Source organism: Artemia sp. Qi Xiang Cuo, chromosome 5 (genome assembly GCF_049724085.1).
Source record: "Artemia sp. Qi Xiang Cuo chromosome 5, ASM4972408v1, whole genome shotgun sequence".
NCBI classification, from domain to species: domain Eukaryota; kingdom Metazoa; phylum Arthropoda; class Branchiopoda; order Anostraca; family Artemiidae; genus Artemia; species Artemia sp. Qi Xiang Cuo.
In genome coordinates this window covers 40,937,458-40,958,578 of record NC_142798.1, presented here as the reverse complement: position 1 = coordinate 40,958,578, position 21,121 = coordinate 40,937,458, and the positions used below count along the sequence as shown (strand labels likewise).

General features: G+C 37.8%; 1 protein-coding gene across 1 annotated transcript in view; it reads left to right on the top strand.

The window, feature by feature from the left end:
• Window positions 1-404: 404 nt before the first annotated feature.
• LOC148952142 (methylosome protein WDR77-like) overlaps window positions 405-21,121 on the top strand; it is a 56,540-nt gene continuing 35,823 nt past the window's right edge. The window contains exons 1-2 of the mRNA XM_089089141.1: window positions 405-522; window positions 18,429-18,592. Coding sequence (XP_088945267.1) covers window positions 405-522; window positions 18,429-18,592 — 282 coding nt within the window. The remainder of the gene's footprint in view (window positions 523-18,428; window positions 18,593-21,121) is intronic.

The following is a 21,121-nucleotide window of genomic DNA, read 5'->3' as shown; positions in this document are numbered from 1 at the left end:
TTATTTCACTGTAATTTTATTTTCATTGTCAATGCTGTAAGAACTGGAAAAGAAAATATTTGTAATATAATTCGTTCTCAGTGAAGCGCCAATGTCGCAGTAAGCTTTAGGTTTTACAGTTAAGGAAGGGAGTTGTGCGGCTTTAGGCACTTCTACGGGGCAGATAGCAGATTAACATGGGATTTCCGTGACATCCATAGGAAAAATAGCATTGGTTTGGATATCATTGTTGGTTAGGATATGATTGTTGGTATGGATATGATTGTTGCTTTGGATATGATTGCTGATTTGGATATGAGTTTCTTTTACGACTGGTTTGGATATGATTGTTGGTTTGGATATGATTGTTGATATGGATATGATTGTTGGTTTGGATATGAGGGGCTTTTATGAGTGGTTTGGATATGATTGTTGGTTTGGATATAATTGTTCGTTTGGATATGATTGTTGGTATGGATATGATTCTTGCTTTGGAAATGATTGTTGGTTTGGATACGATTGTCAGTTTGGATATTATTGTTGGTTTGGATATGAGTGACTATTATGAGTGGTTTGGATATGATTGATTTAGATATGAGTGGTTTGGGTATGATTGTTGGTTTGGATATGATCGTTGGTTTGGATGTGATTGTTGGTTTTAATATGAGTGGCTATTATGAGTGGTTTGGATATGATAATGGATATGAGTGGCTATTATGAGTGGTTTGGATATGACTGGCTTTTATGATGGGTTTGGATATGATTGTTGGTTTGGATTTGAGTGGCCATTATGAGTGGTGTGGATATGATTGTTGGTTTGGATATTCGTATTTGTTTAATCAAATAGCTTTGTAGCAAACAAAACTGAACGCTAAATTATGCTATTTTTACAGTCATTTAAAAAAAATATCACTTATTTAATACACTAACACAATATGGTACGAAGGAGTTTGCAAATCTGTTCGTTCGGCACTTGACGGGTTGTAGTCTGTTCTGATGCCTGGTGAGTTTTGGGGTCGGCGCGGTTGGAGGAAGAATTGAGCGACGTTTCTCGTTTGACATGAGTGATTTCCCGAATTTCATTATCAAATCGTGTCTTCTGGCGAACAAAGTGGGCAAGCTCATAACCACAAGGGCATGCTCGTAACTCTCAAACTTGGGTCCAAGAATTATGTTAGTAGCACGTCTTTGAACGTCTTTTAGTTCCTCAGACATGTAGGCAGTGTTTTGTGCTTGGGGACCCCAGACAAGACAACAATATTCAAGGATTGGCCTGATGTATGTCGCGTAAGCCAGTAAGAGCTGACGATCTGAGAAACCCAGCCTTCGCATACTCGTTAAACTTTGGATTGAGTAGTGTCCTTTGCGTACGGTATTGTCTACGTGCAGTTTAAACGAGCAATCGCTTGTAAAAGTCACACCTAGTATTGTCGCGGACGAAACAGTTGGAAAAAGAACAACTGGTATTGTAATATCTCGTTTGAGCTTGTTGAAGCGTAGAACTTTCAATTTCTGCTCGTTCAGTTGCAGGCTATTAGATTTACATTGGTTAACGAAGTCCGAAAAAACTGCTTGTTCGAATTGCTGTTTTGCTACTGCGTTTTCTACTATGTATTTGAGAAGCGAAGACAAGTCGTCAACGAACTTGAAACGCTCCTCAAATTTTGCAAGGGTTTTATTGATGACTGCAAGGAATAAAAGGGCAGCTAGTTTCGTTCCTTGGGGACAGCCACAAGTAAGTTCGGTCCTCTCAGAGTGGATATCATCGGCAAATAACGGATATACCTATTGCCGTCGCCCTCGCAGAAAGTCTCTCACTAATAGCAGCAAGTTTTTTCCAGCTCCCAATCTCTTTAAGATTTTCAGTGCAATGAGGTGCTCTATAAGGTCGAATGCTTTCCTGTAGTCTGCCAAAAGTAAGTCGATAACACTGTTTGGGCTGTCCAGCCAATCAACTATCAAATGGTACATCCGTAATAGGTATATTGCCGTGCTACTGCCGTATACAGCCATATTGGTAAGTGTCTATTGAGGGTGCAATCTGCTGTAATAGGGCATGGTGGATAAAACCTTCGGCCACTTTAGCCAAGTTGGGAGTTATGGATATAGATCTCAGCTGGTCGCAGGACTGGGATGCCTTTACTTTGGGAATGACCCGCACATAGGCAGCTTTCCACAATTTTGGGAACGATTATTCTGAGAAACACTGATTTATGATTGATGCCATGTGTTTGGCTAGAAAATGTGAGTACTCTTTCAGTAGCTTTACAGGGAGTTCACCTGGGTATGTGGCACATCCGAGGCTCTGATTAAACTCCCGTCTATTTTGCTGATCCATACTTCAGTCCTTTTCTGTTTTCCAGTAAGCCTTTTTACTGCGTCGTGCCACTTGTGGGAATCTGACTTGAGGTGTGGAGCTACTTTTTCCCGTATATACCTTTTCCTAGATACGCGGAGGGCTGAAACGACTTTGTTTCTCAACTTGTTCCCCTCCGATACTTCTCCCACGGCATGGAGATTGCATCGTTTTTTTATCATTATTTTGAGCTCTGAGTTTAGCCACGGCTTATCTGTTTCACAGACCAAGCGCATTTTGACAGGAAAGAATTTGCTGTATATTTGTTGCAGAGTCGAATATAGTGTCTTGACCTTTTCATCGATGTCAGTTATAGCACAGATTGCAGCGAAATCGAAGTTCGCAATCCATCTGCCAAACGCTTGGATGAAGCTTTTACTCAGTGGTCTGTACAGTATTCTAGTCTTTTTTGGTTTAGGTATACAGCTTCTGTTCTTTGACTTCCAGCATAAGATTTTGATATGAGTGATGCTTATATTATTACTTGTCGTATGTTTTTTTGCTATGATTGTTTATTTAATTTCTGTTCGTTTTGGGTTTCATTTATTCTTTAATCGTTATTTCTGGTCGTTTTGAGTTTGAATTTTTACTGGTATTTGTATCTGCTGATCATAAGTTTAAAATTGCCTTTACTTTTCTTTGAAAAACTTCTTTTTTGGAAAGTTTTTTTTTTTAATTAATTCCACAAAAGAAACTTTCCAAAGGAACAGAAAGAGCTATATTGAACCCTAAAAAGAACAGAATTTACTATTGATGAATAAATTAAACCCAAAATAAACAAATTAAAATGAATGATCACATCAAGCATAAAGATAATTAACACACGTTATAAATAAATAAATGTAACTAAAAACGAAAAAATTTTTAAATGAATAATCTAGTCAATTTTAAAATGAACAGTAATTGCCATACACATTCGTAAGGCTACCGCCCTCTAAACCTTTTAAAGGTCAGAGCATCATTTGTACTTTATGGAGATAAAATTTTATTTTAAACAGTTTATCTTTCCTAATCATAACATCTTGAAAATCATAAATGGGTCAGACTTCCAGGAATTAATATAATCTTAGGTTAAACAATCAGTCTACTTTGTTATTTCTTTAGAGTAATTTCGATTATTATGACTATTTTTTGCTGTTGTTGAGGATGTTTTGACGAATAAAAACCATGCTAGGCAAAATACATGTTGTTTTCAGTTAAATGCAAACAATGCTCAAGTCATTTACAGGTTTCTTGGGGGAGGAAAGAGTAGTGTCATCTGTTACTTTTAAAAGGTGAAGGTAAAAAGATAAAGGATAAGGCATTAGACACGTAGACAGTCCTAGACAGACTAGACAGTCCAAACTGGCGATGCTGATCTCCATTTCAAGGCCCTTCAGCCAGGAAGTGCAATGTGGTGTTGGGGGCCAGCCATCCTGTGCTATCGCACACCCTTTCTGCTTACCTTCTCCAGATTTCTCCAGGTACCCATTTGAGCTGGGTCGACTCTGGCTAAGCTTACAGAGTCATGCCACTGACCCCCGTTCCAAACCAAATACCTGGCCACAGCAGGAATAGAGCCCTCGCCTTTGAGACCAATGATTCGAAATCACTGATAGTAATTTCTATTCATTTCAAGTTGTGTTGCTATATTACCTTTTTATTTCTGCTCATATAATTCTTTAATATGGCGCATTACTTCTGTTTGAAAAACTTCATTTTCGGAAAAAATTGTTTTTAAATTAATTCCTAAAAGAAGCACTAGATTTCCAAACTTGCCATTTATAGCTCCCACTCCCAACTTCAAAATAAAATCTCCCCTGTATCTTGAGGCTGGAAAAAAAAAAATGTAAACACGCAAGATAAAATGGTCTTTGCACTACTAGTTTTGTACTAAAGGCTAAACTCCGATAAATGTTATTTTTTTCACTTTGTGATTCACATATTTGTTTGTGTCTTAGTCCATGCAAGTGTAAACCTCTGTCTACTTCTTTTCTATATGCCTTTTATATTGGCTGATGTAACGGTTTACGTAATTTCAAAGATAGTCAATAAACGTCGGTACATGGTCTTTATTTAATAATGTGAGAATAAACATACACAGAAAATAAGGTAGCAGAAGAACTACTAACTAAGACAAAGGCGAAAAATGGACTGCCATTCCAAGTATACACTTGGCCCCGACTCACTAATATCGGAAGTCCCAGTGATTGGCTGTATACTGGCCTGAGAATAAAAAGTTCACATGATAAGCTTTGGCCCTCCCGGAAGACCCCCTAGAGAAGCTATTGTTGACATATACATTGCTAACTCTGTTAGTAATGAGATACCAGGAAAAGAATTCTAGAATTTATGTTTCAAATACTTTACAGATTCTCCCCCCTGTTTTAAGTTAAATTTCCCAAGTTTGGCTATCCCCTTATTATTAAACCCTCAAACTTTAATTGAATTCAAAACATTCAATACCCTTCCCAAATTATTCACTTCTCACCTACTAACATTGTACAGCATAAAATAGTAACAATTACATAATATAAACACTACACAATACTTACATAAGTAAACACTTACATAGTATAAACGAACCACACTAACAACAGTAGTCGGAAACTGGATATTTTAACACTTCATTTTTCTCTGTATACTTTAAAAATAGACTTGTTCCCCATACCCCTGAATTTGATGAGGACAAGGAAAGTTGAGATTATGTATAAATTTCAGATTAGAGCTAAAGGACGTACCGAGAAAGGCTAATTGATCCTGAAAATACCAGTGATAAATAAATGAAAATGCATAAAATTATAAAGAAGACAGATAGAATAGATATGTCAACCATTGCAGTTTGATTGGCATACCATGCTGCAATGACGTCAAGATATTATTCCCAATAAAATCCTCGGGGTTTTGGTGCTGCGTAACGCCTCAGTTTTGACCTATTTGGGTTTGTTGTACTAACTTGGGGTTCGACAAATGGCAGTACTACTGGTGATATCTCTAGATTACTATTAGCGCTACGCATCAAAACCATCCCACGAGGCATCAAAATCATCCCACGGGACCTTAAAACCAGCTCCCTTTCCATGGGTAGCCAAACCGCCCTGCGAGGCATCAATACCATCTCGCAGTGCATCAAAACCATCCCGCGAGGCATCAACCTCATCTTGCGGGACATTGAAACCAGCTCCCTTTCCCTGGGTAGCCAAACCGCCCTGCGAGGCATCAATACCATCTCGCAGTGCATCAAAACTATCCCACCAGGCATCAACCTCATCTCGCGGGACATTAAAACCAGCTCCCTTTCCATGGGTAGCCAAACCGCCCTGCGAGGCATCAATACCATCTCTCTGTGCATCAAAACCATCCCGCGAGGCATCAACCTCATCTCGGCGGACATTAAAACCAGCTCCCTTTCCATGGGTAGCCAAACCGCCCTGCGAGGCATCAATACCATCTCGCACTGCATCAAAACCATCCCGCGAGGCATCAACCTCATCTCGCAGGACATTAAAACCAGCTCCCTATCCTGGGTAGCGATACAGCCTTTTGACCTTTTTCCTATCACCTCAAGGTATTCAATTAAAGTTTTTAATGTGTTATACTCTCTTTGAAGTTGTCCTATGTGTTCATGGTCTAAACCTAAGTAATCTCTCTCGGTTTTTATTTTTATATCTGCCTTAGCAGCCTCAATTAATTCGTTAGAAATTTCCTCAAACTCTCCCAAAATCGTGCGGCGAGACAGTTTTATTACCTTGTCCCCGTCATTAAAGATAACCACCAAACTAGCATTACGAGTGACCACGTGTAGTGAGTATTTTAAATTGTCTACTAAATCATCTGAAGGGTAGAATAAAACTGTAGAACCGTCTGCAATGTCATTAGCTCCATCCATCTCTGGATCTCAGATCCATCTCTGGATCTGAAGCTTAATTGAATAATTTTCATAGTTCCAGGGCCGACCTAAATGGCTTTTGGTCATACAACGCTACCTGTACAAAACGACTGAAAATTGCAGATGTTATTCTGTCTAGCTGATAACCCAAATGTAATGGTATTTGTATGGAGGTCAATTGTTTAATTCAGAGCATGCAAAATGTTTCATCGGAAAATTACCTTGTAATCCACATTAGGAAAAATAAAAAACTGTACATTTTTATAACGCGTATCCCTCTTTTCATACTGCCTACCCTTACTGAAACAGTTAAACGCTGGATGACCTGGTTTCCCGCATGATTCGCATTTTGCATAGCATTCCATAATGCTGTGTCTCCCCCCACGAGTAAGACACTCTTTTCCTCTCTCATCACAATATCTATCACTACTATGCCTACTATTGTAACTTACCTGACCATGAACACTTCCACGCCCACGACCTTGCAAACCTTCATCATTGAGTCCAAATTTCACCCTCGTCATAGCAGAAAGAAATTCATCGGAAGAAGAAGACGTCTCTCCTTCCCCCACTATCTGTTCTATCTGTTCATATTGTTTTGCAACCTTGTACGCATCACCTAAACAAAAAATTTCTGCACTATGCTAGTAGAGTAGGAACTACCATTTCTACAAGGCCCCCGTACCAAACAGGTTTTTCTGGTAGGTATAGTATGCTACCGGTCCTATAGGTAAACATTTCTACAGGTCATTACACCTTTGCCAAGAGTATAACTTGATTGGTGATTAGGATTTGAATAAAAGGAATAGTTTTCTTTACAATTCATATTAGTAAGAGAATTGAATTCAAAGAGAATAGTTTTTATTTGCAAGGATATTAGTGGAGAAAAAAAATGAGTGGTGCATTTACACTATTGGAGATTAATGATGGAATCGACAGCAGCAGCAGCAACGATATACGAGTACCTAATGTAGCTGTGGAAATAACTGTTGGCTGTAGACTATGTCTTGAATGGAACACTATGTATGCTAGATACGTGATATCATTAAGCAAATTTAAACAGGAAGAGCAGCTATGTTTTGCTAGAAAGTGAATATTCTCCATATAAATAAACTTCGGTCATCATTAGATATACTATCAAAATATATTGATGATAACACACTGAATCAGTGAATATTATTATTGTAATTATGTTCAATAAAACTGTTTCTAAATCAATGGTATTTTTTTTTCTATAGTAGACAAGCGTATATCTTTTAGAGTGGAAAAAAGAAATTCTGGTTAGTCTGAAGTTGATCGTGAGAGAGTTAGGACTAAAAAAATTGGATAGATTCGAGAAAGATCGAATCATGAGGAATCTAGTTCATATGGAAAAACATTTAATTCTAGACGATGATTTTCAAGAGTTCTCTATTCAAAGGAAGATATTTTCTCGAGGAATGCTTGTCGATATAATGAAAACTGATTCTCCATCATTAGACTATCGTATGAAGCTTCTATATCGTGGTCCAAATGCATTTACACAATTTATTGATAAATTGATCACGACACGACAAAATGATATTGTGGATATGTTTTTAAACATTAGTTTAGAAATTTAGGACTTTTTTTCATAAGAAAGATGGTGCTCAAGGATGATTTACTCCTCTCTGTCTGTCTCAGACAATTTTTTTTTTTGCTAGGTCAGTTTCATTGTGGTAGTGAGAGCTACAACACATGACAAATGTTCCATACATATCCATTATGTATGTACTCACTGGGCAGCTGGTCATCATTTGAGAATTGTACAATGATTGATGAGTATGATGAAAAGTGTACATTATGCAACCCTTGCAAATTGCATAGAGGATTTGCTATACGAATTATATGATGTAATTTCTGTCTTTAAGAGGTGTGTGAGTCTCATCCTAGAGGACACCTATGCTCCAATTGTCATTATGATAAATATAATCAGTGAGAGAGTACATATCCCGATATGATTGGAAAGAATCCTGACCGTGATTTTATTTTATTCGTGCGATATTGGTATCATCTTGGTTTTAGATTGTTCTGGGAGGAGGAACCGGGTCAACGATTCAACTGTCTGAACAACAAAGGAACATTGTTTCTACGTTACTATTGTGAAGACACTAAGTCTTATGATTATAAATCCATTGATTTTTATTTGGCAGTGACAGAAGGCGATTTGACACTTTAGGACACTGGTTGTAATATTGCTTCAAAAAAGCAAATTTAAACATGTGAATTCTATAGAATGAATGAGAATAGTATCATTGACTATAAAAAGAGATATGACAAGAGTGAATTCACACTCTACTGTAGAAAATGTGACCCTGACATTGCACGACATCAGGATCAGTACACTGTGAATTCAATTAATCTACCTGCACTAGTTGTTGTCGACAAATACCTAGTAGTGGATGAAATCTAAAGAGTAGAAAAGTAGTTTTATCATGTATATAGTTTTTTTTTAATAACAAACAATTTAACATATATCTTTGGAACATTTTATTCTCGGGGAACTAAAATAAATATTAAATACACTTGTAAGTATAATTTCCACTAGAAAGTCGTTCAATTGAGGTAAGTCAACGTATATGTCGAGAAACTGCTTGTAGGTATAGCCATTATATTTGAACATAAAAAAGAATAGTGTATGAAAGCAACATGTCTTTAAAAAACCACAAAGTCGCTAAATCCTGTAATCTTCGTTGATTTTGAATAACCGTTCTCCCCCTGCTTTCAATACACACACAGAGACGACACACACACAGAGACTACAAACAAAAATTGACTACTTACACTTAGATACTACACACACACACAGACTACAATAACAAATACAAGACACACACACATACACAGAGACGACACAAACAAAGAGACACCACAGACAAAGAGACGACAAGAACAAAGAGACTACAACAAGTAGAGAGACGACACGCACATAGAGACAACAAACACAAACAGAGACAACACACACACACAGATACGAAACACACAAAGAGACGACACACACACACAGAGTCCACACACACACTGAAAGGACAGATACACAGGGACGGCACACAAAAAGATCCTAAACACACACATAGAGTACAAACACACTGACACGACACATATACACGTCACACACACACACAGAGAAAAACAAGACAAATAGACAACACTAACAGAGAGACAACACACACACAGAGACAACATCCACACAGAGACGACACACACAGACTACACACACAAAGAGATGACATACACATAGATACTACACACACGCAGAGACGACACACACAAAGATACGACACAGATAGAGAGACGACACACACACAGAGACGACACACACAAAGAGACGACTTACACATAGAGACAACACACAAACAGAGACGAAAAACACACAGAGACTAAACACATATAGAGACGAAACCAACACATATACGACAAACACACTGAGACAACACACACAAAGATACGAAACACAAAAAGCGACTACACACGCACAGAGATGACAAACACACATAAAAGACACAATCCACCAGATACGACTAACACATAGCGAAAACACAGACATAGAGATGACAAAATAACGGCTGCAAACCACACACAGAGATTACACACACACACAGAGTCCACTCACACAACCACGGGCCAAACACACAGAGACGACAGACACAAAGAGACGAAATACATCAACCGTTGCCAAACACACAGTAACAACACATAGAGATGACACCTTGACAGAGACGACAAATGCACACAGAGACAACACAAACAGAGACACGAGACACACACACACACACAGACCAGAACCACACGTATTTAGACGACCCCCACACAGACACATCCCACAAACATAAATACAACACACACATAGGGACGAAAAACGCAGAGAGACACCACACACACACACAGACACAAACCACACAGAGACTACACAAACACACACAGAGACGACACACTCAAAGTGTCGACTTACACATAGAGACGACACACACACAGAGAAGTCAAACACACAGAGACGACACAGATAGAGACACAAACATAGAGACGTCACACACACACACAGATGCGAAACACACATAGGGACGTCGTACACATAGAGACAACACACACACACACAGAGACAACATCCACACAGAGACGACACAAACACCACTGGCGCACCACTTAACCTGATGTAAGTTAACCTAGAAATGTTAGGTAACTTAATTTAATCTAACCTAACCTGACCGGGGTGGTGAGGGTTCTACCCGTGTGTGCTCTGTGTGTGTGTGTCGTCTTTGTGCGTGTGTCGTCTCTTGGTGGGGGTCGTCTCTGTGTGGGTATGTGGTTGTGTGTCGTCTCTTTGTGTGTGTGTGTTGTCTCCGTGCGTTTGTCATCTGTGTGTGTGTCGTCTCTATGTGTCTCGTCTCTGTGTGTTTTGTCGTCTCTGTCTGTGTGTGTGTGTGTGTGTGTGTGTGTGTCGTCTCTCTGTGTGTTCGTGTTGTGTCTGTGTTTATGTGTGTGTGTGTCTCGTCTCTGTGTGGGTGTTGTCTCTGTGGGTGTGTGTCTGTGTGTGTGTGTGTGTGTGTGTCTCTCTGTGTGTGTGTGTGTGTCTCTCTGAGTGGCACTGTGTGTCTGTGTGTGTGTCTGGGTGTGTGTTTGTGTGTGTGTTTGTGTGTGTGTGTTTGTGTGTAGGTGTTTGTGTGTATTTGTCTGTTTGTATTTGTCTGTTTCTGTATATGTCTATGTTTTTCTGTGTGTGTGTGTGTGTCCCTCAGAGTGTGTGTAAAAGTGCGTGAGTGTGAGTGTGAGAGAAAGAGAGTGTGAGAGAGAGAGTGTGAGTGAGAGTGTGTGAGTGTGTGTGTGAGTGTGTGTGTGAATGGGTGGGTGTGTGTGTGTGTGTGTGTGTGTGTGTGTGTGTGTGTGTGTGTGTGTGTGTGTGTGTGTGTGTGTGTGTGTGTGTGTGTGTGTGTGTGTGTGTGTGTGTGTGTGTGTGTGTGTGTGTGTGTGTGTGTGTGTGTGTGTGTGTGTGTGTGTGTGTGTGTGTGTGTGTGTGTGTGTGTGTGTGTGTGTGTGTGTGTGTGTGTGTGTGTGTGTGTGTGTGTGTGTGTGTGTGTGTGTGTGTGTGTGTGTGTGTGTGTGTGTGTGTGTGTGTGTGTGTGTGTGTGTGTGTGTGTGTGTGTGTGTGTGTGTGTGTGTGTGTATATGTGTCTGTGTGGGGGCGTGAGTGTGTGTGTTTGCGCGTGTGCGGTTGTGTGTGGGTGTGTGTGTGTGTGATAGATTGAGTGAGTGATTGTGTTTGAGTTATTGTTTTTGTGATATACTGTTGGTCTGAGTTTTAGTTTTATTGTGTTTTTGGGTGTGTGTGTCGTGTCTTTGTCTAAGTCATCTATTTGTGTATGTCATCTCTGTGCGTGTGTCGTCTCTTTGTGTGTGTGTGTTGTCTCATTGTGTTTTACATCTGTGTGTGTGTGTGTGTGTCTACTATCTGTTTCTCGTCTCTGTGTGTTTTGTCTTGTGTCTTTGTGTATGTGTGTGTATCTGTGTAGTCTCTCTGTGTAATTAGTCACTTTGAGTATGTAGTCTCTGTGTGTGTGTTCTCTGTGTGTGTGTCGTCTGTGTGTGTGTGTGTTCTCTGTGTGTGTTTCGTATCTGTGTGTGTGTGTGTGTGTGTGTGTCGTCTCTTTGTGTGTGTGTTTTGTCTCAGTGTGTTTGTAATCTGTGTGTGTGTGTGTGTCGTCTATATGTGTCTATTCTGTTTGTTTTTTGTCGTGTCTGTGTGTGTGTGTGTGTGTCGTCTCTATGTGTAAGTCGTCACTTTGTGTTTGTCGTCTCTGTGTGTGTGTCGTCCGTGTTTGGGTGTCGTCTCTGTGTGTGTGTGTTCTCTCTGTGTGCGTGTTTTTATTTGTTTCATTAATAAAAAAAAAACTACTTTATTAAAAAAAAAAAATTAAATTGATCATAAGACATAAATTATTTCACAAGATATGCCATATATCGTCTCTCTGTGTGTGTGTTGACTCTGTGTGTGTGTGTGTATCGTCTCTGTCCAAGTGTCGTCTCTATGTGGCATGTGTGTGTGTTTGTCCTCTGTGTGTGTGCGTAGTGTCTTTGTTTCTGTAGTATCAGGGTGTGTGTCCTCTCTCTGGGTGAGTGGAGTCTGTGTGTGTGTCTTATCTGTGAATTTGTCTTAACTGTGTGTGTGTCTTATCTGTGTGTGTGTGTTGTCTCTGTGTGTTTGTTGTCTCTGTGTGTTTGTCGTCTCTCTATGTGTTGTCGTCTCTGTGTGTGTGTGTCGTCTCTGTGTCTGTGTTGTCTCTATGTGTGTTTCGTCTCTGTGTCTGTGTGTGTGTGTAGTGTGTGTGTGGTTGTCGTCTATTTGTTTTATTCGTATCTTTGTGTAATTAGTCTCATTTTTTGTTTAGTATCTGTGTGTGTGTAGTATATTTGTGTGTGTTTGTGTCGTCTCTGTGTGGATGTTGTCTGTGTGTGTGTGTGTTGTCTCTATGTGTGTGTCGTCCCTATGTGTGTTTCGTATCTGTGTGTGTGTGTCGTCTCTTTGTGTGTGTCGTCTCTGTGTGCTTGTCGTCTCTGTGTGTTTGTAGTCTCTATGTGTAAGTCGTAACTTTGAGTGTGTCGTCTCTGTGTGTGTGTCGTCTGTGTGTGTGTGTTTGTGTCGTCTTTGTTTCGTTGTTGTGTGTGTGTGTGTGTGCGTAGTGTCTTTGTGTGCGATGTCCCTATATATTTCTCATATCTGTGTGTGTGTGACGTCTATTTGTGTGGGTCATCTCTATGTGTGTTTGTGATTTGTGTGTGTGTGTGTGTCTCGTCTCTCTGTGTGTGTTGACTCTGTGTGTGTGTGTGTCGTCTCTGTGTATGTGTCGTCTCTGTGTCGTGTCTGTGTGTTTGTCCTCTCTGTGTGTGATTCGTCTGTTTGTGTCTGTCGTCTCTGTGTGTTTGGCCTCTGTGTGTGTGAGTGGTCTCTGTGTGTGTGTCGTCTCTGGGGGTGTTTCGGATCTGTGTGTCTGTCCTCCCTATGTCTGTGTCGTCTCTATGTGTGTGTCGTCTCTGTGTGTGTGTGTCGTGTCTGTGTGTTTGTCCTCTCTGTGCATGTGTCGTCGCTTTGTGTGTTTCGTATCTGTGTTTGTGTTTTCTCTGTGCGTGTGTCGTATCTGTTTTCGTGTAGTCTCTCTCTGTGTGTCATGACTGTGTGTTTATAGTCTCTGTGTGTGTGTCTTCTCGATGTGCAAGTCGTCTCTTTGTGTGTGTCGTTTTTGTTTGTGTGTCGTCTCTCTCTCTGTGACTTCTCTGTGTTTGTCTCTTGTCTGTGCGTTTGTCTCCTGTATGTGTAAGTCGCCTCTTTGAGTGTCGTCTGTGTGTTTGTATTCGTGCCGTCTCTGTTTGGTTGTTTTATCTGTGTGTGTGTGTTGTCTCTATAGGAGTTTCGTCTATGTGTGTCTGTCTTCTCTCTGTGTGTGTGAAGTCTCTGTGTGTCTTGTATGTGTGTTTGTCCTCTCTGTGTGTGATTCGTCTCTTTGTGTCTGTCGTCTCTGTGTGTTTGTCCTCTCTCTGTGTGAGTGGACTCTGTGTGTTTGTGTCGTCTTTGTGCATGTGTCGTCTCTGTGTTTCGTGTGGGTGTTTCGTATCTGTGTGTGTGTGTTGTCTCTGTGTGTTTGTCGTCTCTGTGTGCGTGTCGTCTCGCGAAGAGGTGTGTTCTCTGTGTGTGTCTTCTCTGTTTCTGTGTGGTATTGATGTGTGTGTCGTCTCTGTGTATGTGTGTGTGTGTATTGTCTATTTTCTTTTCTTCTCTGTGTGTGTGTTGTGTATCTGTGTAATTAGTAAGTGTGTGTGTGTCGTCTCTGTGTGTGTGTCGTCTCTGTGTGTGTATTGAAAGCAGGGGGAAAACCATTATTCAAAATCAACGAAGAGTACAGGATTTAACGACTAGGACATGTGGCTTTCATGCACTACTCTTTTTCATGTTCAGATGTCGTGGCTATACCTACAGGCAGTTTCTCAACATATACGTTGGTTTACCTCAATTGAATAACTTTCTAGTGGAAATTGTACTTACTATCGTATTTAATATCCATTTTATTGCCCTAAGAATAAAATGTAACACAGATGTATGCTAAATTTTTTATTACTAAAAAAAAATTATATACATGATAAAAACGAGTTTTCTACTCTTTAGATTTCGTCCACTACTAGATATTTGTCGACAACAACTAGTGCGAGTAGATTATTTGAATTCACAGTGTACTGATTCTGATGTAGTACACTGTCAGGATCACATTTTCTACAGTAGAGCGTGACTTCACTCTTGTCATATCTCTTTGTATAGTCAATGATACTATTCTCATTCATTCTATAGAATTCAAATGTTTCAATTTGCCTATTTGAAGCAATATCACAAACAGTGTACTCAAGTGTCGAATCGTCTTCCGTCACTGCCAAATAAAAATCAGTGGAATTATAATAATAACACTCCGTGTCGTCAAAGCGATAACGTAGAAACCAGGTTCTTTTGTTGTTCAAACAGTTTAATCGTTGACCCGGTTCCTCCTTCCAGAACACTCTAAAACCCAGATGATACCAATCTCGTACCAATAAACTAAATTCACGGTTAGGGTTCATTCCAATCACACTGGGGTATGTACTCTCACACTGATTACATTTATCATAATGACAATTGGTGCATAGGTGACCTATAGGATGAGAGTCAGAAACCTCTTCAAGATAGGAATTACAACCTTTAATTTGTACAGCATATCCTATATGCAATTTACACGGGTTGTATAATCTATAATTTTCATCATGCTCCTCAATCATTGTGCAAGTCTCACATGATGACCGGCTGCCCTGTGTATACTTATATAATGGACACGTATGGAACCTTTTTTCATGTGTTGAGACTCTCACTACAGCAATGAAACTGAGCTAACAACAAAAAAAATTGTCTGAGAGATAGAGAGAGGAGTAAATCATCCTTGAGCACCATCTTTCCAATTAAAAAAAGTCTTAAATTTCTAAACTAATGTTTAAAAGCATATTCACAATATCCTTTTGTCATGTCATGATCAATATATCAATAAATCATGTAAATTCATTTGGACCACGTTGTAGAAGCTTCATACAATAGTCTAATTATGGAGAATCAGTTTTTATTATATCGACAAGCATTCCTCGAGAAAATGTCTTCCTTTGAATAGACAACTCCAGAAAATCTCCAGCTAGAATTAAATATTTTTCCATATGAACTAGGTTCCCCATGATTGGATATTTCTAAAATCTATCCAATTTTTTGTGTCTTAACTCTCTCACAACCAACATTAGACTAACCAGATATCGTTTTTTCTACTCTACAAAATATAATCTAGTATAATACAGAAAAAAAATACCATTGATTTCAAGACATTTTTATTGAACATAAATAAAATAATAATATTCACTGATGCATTTTGTTATCATCAATATATTTCGATAGCACATCTAATGCTGACCGAAGTTAATTTATATGGAGAATATTCACTTTTCCAGCAAAACATAGTTGTTCCTCATGCTTGAACTTGCTTAATGATATAAAATATCTCGCATACATAATATCCAATTCAAGGCATATTCTACAGACCGCAGTGATTTCCACGGCCTAAGTAGGTCGTCGTATCTCACTACTTCTGCTGCTATCAGGTCCATCGTTAATCTACAAAAGTGTAAATGCACCACTACTTTTTTTTTCTCCACTAATATCCCTGCAAATAAAAACTATTCTCTTAGAATTAAACTATCTTACTAATATGAATTGTAATGCAAAATATTCCTTTTATTAAAATACTAATCACCAATCAAGTTATACTCGTTCCTCTTGGCAAAGGTGTAATGACCTGTAGAAATGTTTACCTATAGGACCGGTAGCATACTATACCTACCAGAAAAACCTGTTTGGTACGGGGGCCTTGTAGAAATGGTAGTTCCTTCTCTACTTATGCTCTAACAAATACTGTTTGTAGAACGGTCTGATCCCCTCCTTGAATAAATTAAGAGCAAGTCTTCCAAGGACTACACCATCATCACTGGCTTCTAAGGACACCCTACATGACCTTTCTAATTTTTGCATCCTTCTATAGAATAGATATACCGTTTCACCCTTAAAATGAACCACGCCTACAAACTCTGCAACGATTTTGCAAACTGTTTTGCCTGGGGCATGTGCTACAAGTAATCCACGTTTTAAACTTGACAAATTTATAATCGAGGGATCCAGATGCTCAAAAAAGGGGCGAAACAACCCATGGGCCAAAAATTACGTGGTCTGTAAAGCTCTTGAATCAGACCAATTTAACAAGAGCTGAAGTTTTGTAACTGCGAACCAAACTCAATTATTTTTCCACTTTCTCACTTTGTGAGTGGCGTTATTACTGAAAGAGGGTCGATTAGAGATCCTATTACTTGGGACCGTTGAGGCTGTTGTATTGGAGGATTAATTGGGGTGTTGCTCAGTGGAGTTGGAGGGTTTGTTGGGACCCCTGTCTTGATCTTTTGAAGGTAATAATAAAGTTCATCTTGATCGAAATCAGGATCATTTGAGTCAAATAAAAGAGGTGGAAATATGCTATTTACCCTCCACTGTTTTACAAAATCAAAAGCAACCTTTTTGTTATATCCAGTTTCCGCAGGATCAAGTATAGGAATAAAAACTGACATATTGAGATCAAAATTTGAAAAAGCAATTACTCTAAAAATTTAAATATTGGTTTTAAACACCGTTCTTTAATTACTGACGCTAGATTTTGGGCAATAAACTTCACTTCTAACAATAAAGGTCAAATAAAATTTACTGGGTTGTTTAACCGTGTTAAATCACTTACGAAAGGTAGTCTGTCTCAAGTCCACTTGCAGTTGGTCTCAATTAAATTACTATCGTCAAATGGAGTCACGATTGAGAATTAATTTTCGATTATCGAATTCAAAATGTTAAATTTTGGTTGGAAACTGTCAAATGTAGATCACACGTCGACTGTATAAAATCAGGTAAAAAAAACATCAAACGTAGCTAAGCGAAGGTAGAAATCAACCAGAGACTCAGTTGTAGAAATTTGAATTAGTAGGTAAAAGCTATCGCGAGGAAATCCATAGTAGGCATTGTGTAACAGCCTATTTCAAAATGTTTATTTAAAAGAAAGTGTCTCTCAAGAAGGCCCTTTGAATAGAAGAAAGTTCAATAGCTCGTAACGTTTCGATGTCTTATTAATCAGTCTTTTGCGGTATTTGCAGCTCAATATCACAAGCAATTTTGGTAGCGGGCGAAATAGCTCTTCAATATGTTGCCAGTATTTAGCGTAAGATGTCGTCGTAAGTACTTATAACGGTCACTCAAATGTCACTTGGAGGTTTTCCACTAGTGATATTTGCTCCACTAGTTTTAACCGCTTGCCACCACTCTCTAAACCGCTGTCTACTTCTTTATCTATATGCCTTTTATATTGGCTGATGTAACGGTTTACGTAATTTCGGAGATAGTCAATAAACGTCGGTACATGGTCTTTATTTGATAATGTTAGATTAAACATACACAGAGAATAAGGTAGGAGAAGAACAACTAACTAAGACGAAGGCGAAATATGGACTGCCATTCCAAGTATACACTTGGCCCCGACTCACTAATATCGGAAGTCCCAGTGATTGGCTGTTCACTGGCCTGAGAATAAAAAGTTCACGCGATAAGCTGTGGCGCTCCCGGAAGACCCCCTAGAGAAGCTATTGTTGACTTATACATTGCTAACTCTGTTAGTAACGAGACACCAGGAAAAGGCTTCTCGAATTTATGTTTCAAATACTTTACACAAGCACCAAAAATATGTTCTCCAGTGTATATTTAGCTTGATCTTTCTGTGTCAAGAGACAATTATTATCGAGCTAAGTTGTCACATAGACTTACTGATTAGCACTGAAGGGCTAAATAGTTGTCAATTGAAGCCTATAATCTGAACCAAAGACGAAGGGATTACTACCAGTGTTTGGAAGATAACTTGCTATCTTAAATTTGAGCCTGCTGTATTGAAAATTAATATGGAGGTAAAAAAAAAGGGAACCACTCAACTAAATATTTAACCTTTCCCTCTCTAGGCCTACAAGACTTTAAAGAAAATAGAATTTCATTTAAACTAGAATGCACATACAACTGTTACATATGAAACTTGTTATAGCTAAAAAAAAAAAAAAAATGTTTTGGATTTTTTTTCATTACAGAGGGAAAGCTGCTTCTTCTGACATCCAATCTTACTGCTAGATTTTGGACAGGATCATTATGGCTTTTTGAAAATGCGGAAAGTGTGTCACCAGAAATGGCATTATGTGACATATGTCTGCCATCTGCAAGTGGATGTATGTCAGTTATCCCAGAAAAGTCTCAGGTCAGGAATAAAATTGTCCTATGTGTCTCTGATGAGGAGTTATTTTAATAATACATAATCTGGATTGTAATTAAAAACGCAAATTTCCGCTGTCCAGATTACTGTTCATAATCCATTGTTTACACATTGAGATAATTAAAGAAAATGATATATTGTTAAATCTTAATAAAAAGGAGCAAGGTCTATTATTTTCTTCAATAAAATGAGAAGGACAGTCTAGGCTTTTTGGAGTTGAAGGGGTGGTAAAACAGCGTGCATTTGTGGTCGTTCCTGTTTGTTTTAGGTTTGACCTCATTGTTCATTTCAACTTCTGCTTGTTTTAGGCTTTATTTCTTTATTTTAGTCATTTTCTTTGTTTTAAGTTTAATTTTTTATAAAAGATAACGTAATCTACCAGCTGCTAGCTGGTACGGGATAGTATTAGTCTTCTAATAAACATAATTTGACTTGCACCCTTTCTGTAATAACAACTTAACCTTAATTTCCACCCTTCTTAAATTTCAAATCTATTTCAATTTTGTTTTTAAATTCAATTTCAGTTCCTATATAAAACCCATTTGTATTTGCAGATGCTAACAGTAGTAGCAAAGAATTTTTTTTAATTCGTAACTTCGTTACACCTCAAATACAAGTATGCCATTTTATTCCCTGAAATATCGTATATTCGGCATGTTTATTATCAATCTGAGTCTTCTTCACCAGTGGAACTGATGTATTTGAAGCTTCAAACCTTTGAAATATTGATTTAAAAAAAATGAAAAAAAGATGTTTTTAAAAGAAAAGTAAAGGGCCAAATTCAAACCTAAGACAATCAGAAATAGAGTCCTCTATTAATTCAGTCTTAAAACCACAGTTTATAGAATTAGCAGTATGATCATTCCCTATTCCACCCATTATAAAAACCCGGACCGAGGTGCGAGTGCTCCAGAGAACGTTTTTGCAGATATAAACATAAGCGGCATTAGATATTTTCACGGGTAGACAAGTCAGATTTCTCTTGGACGCGAAACTTGGCTTCAACGTTGGAACACTAATTTTGAAGAAACTAATTTTAAATTAATTTATTCCAATACATACATGAAAATCGGTCATTAGTAGTGTAACGTTATTATTAGATGTTTTTAGGAATTGAAAATAGGTTTCGAAGTCTCAAGTTGGTTTCAAAGGCAGTTTGAGAAAGTTTCTGCCAAAATACGTGTTCCAGGGTAATTGGACCGCTGATGGCAGATCAAATGAGAGGAGCTGTTTGTACGCGCCGATATAAATATACATATATAAATATATAATATATATATATATATATATATATATATATATATATATATATATATATATATATATATATATATATATATATATATATATATATATATATATATATATATATATATATATATATATATATATATATATATATATATATACATATATATACACTACGAAAACTTTACGAAAAAGAAAGTTTTTTTTTTAAAGAAAAGTAAAGGCCATATTAAACTTAAGATCAGTAGAAATAAAATTTTCTGAAAGTTATATATATATAACTTTATATATATATATATATATATATATATATATATATATATATATATATATATATATATATATATATATATATATATATATATATATATATATATATATATATATATATACATATATATACACTACGAAAACTTTACGAAAAAGAAAGTTTTTTTTTTAAAGAAAAGTAAAGGCCATATTAAACTTAAGATCAGTAGAAATAAAATTTTTAAAGTTCCCTAAGAATTTTACGAAAAACACTTCTTAACAGACGTTTGGTATTTTCTTGGATGGGGCTATTGTGACAACTTTTACCACAGCAACCAATAATTAGAACCCAAGTCCTAAAATTGGTCTCAATCAGGAACCCTTATCTCTATCTAAATTCACAAAGTGCAAAGATTTTCAAACAGAGGTGTTTATTTTTTAAAGTTCAGGAAAGGTCTGCCCATTTCATACGAAAACATTGATTGAAAACGAAAGTAGTCTTACCTAGAAAATAAATAGCATAGAAAAAAAACAACGCGACGTGAAAAAAAAATGATGAACCCTCTAGGGGCAGATCCTGAGGGGGGGGGCGAGGGGTGCCCCCCCGATAGTAGTATAAAGTAGCGTAATTTACCTAATTAACGCAAGTTTGCATTAATTAAACTTGCTCATAACGTAAGTTAGTCGGATCAACCTATTTTGGGCCCCCTCCCTAAAATAATCCTGGATCCGCCCCTGAAACCATCACACCGACTCCACCAGTTATTAGAAGAAGAAAAATTCCTTATTTTCACAAATTTCATCAACCCCCCCCCCCCTTTTTTATGAAATCCTACATAGGCCATCAGTTGAGTCCACTGTATGTAAATAATAGATTAAGTCATAATTTGTATATAAATTAAGTCATACCTGTGAGATGGGACACTTGCTAACCACTTGGCTGGCTCACCAAGTTTTTTTCTGCTTTCGCAATTACGAATAATGCACTTTGTAACCATTTCTCATTGATTGACGAAA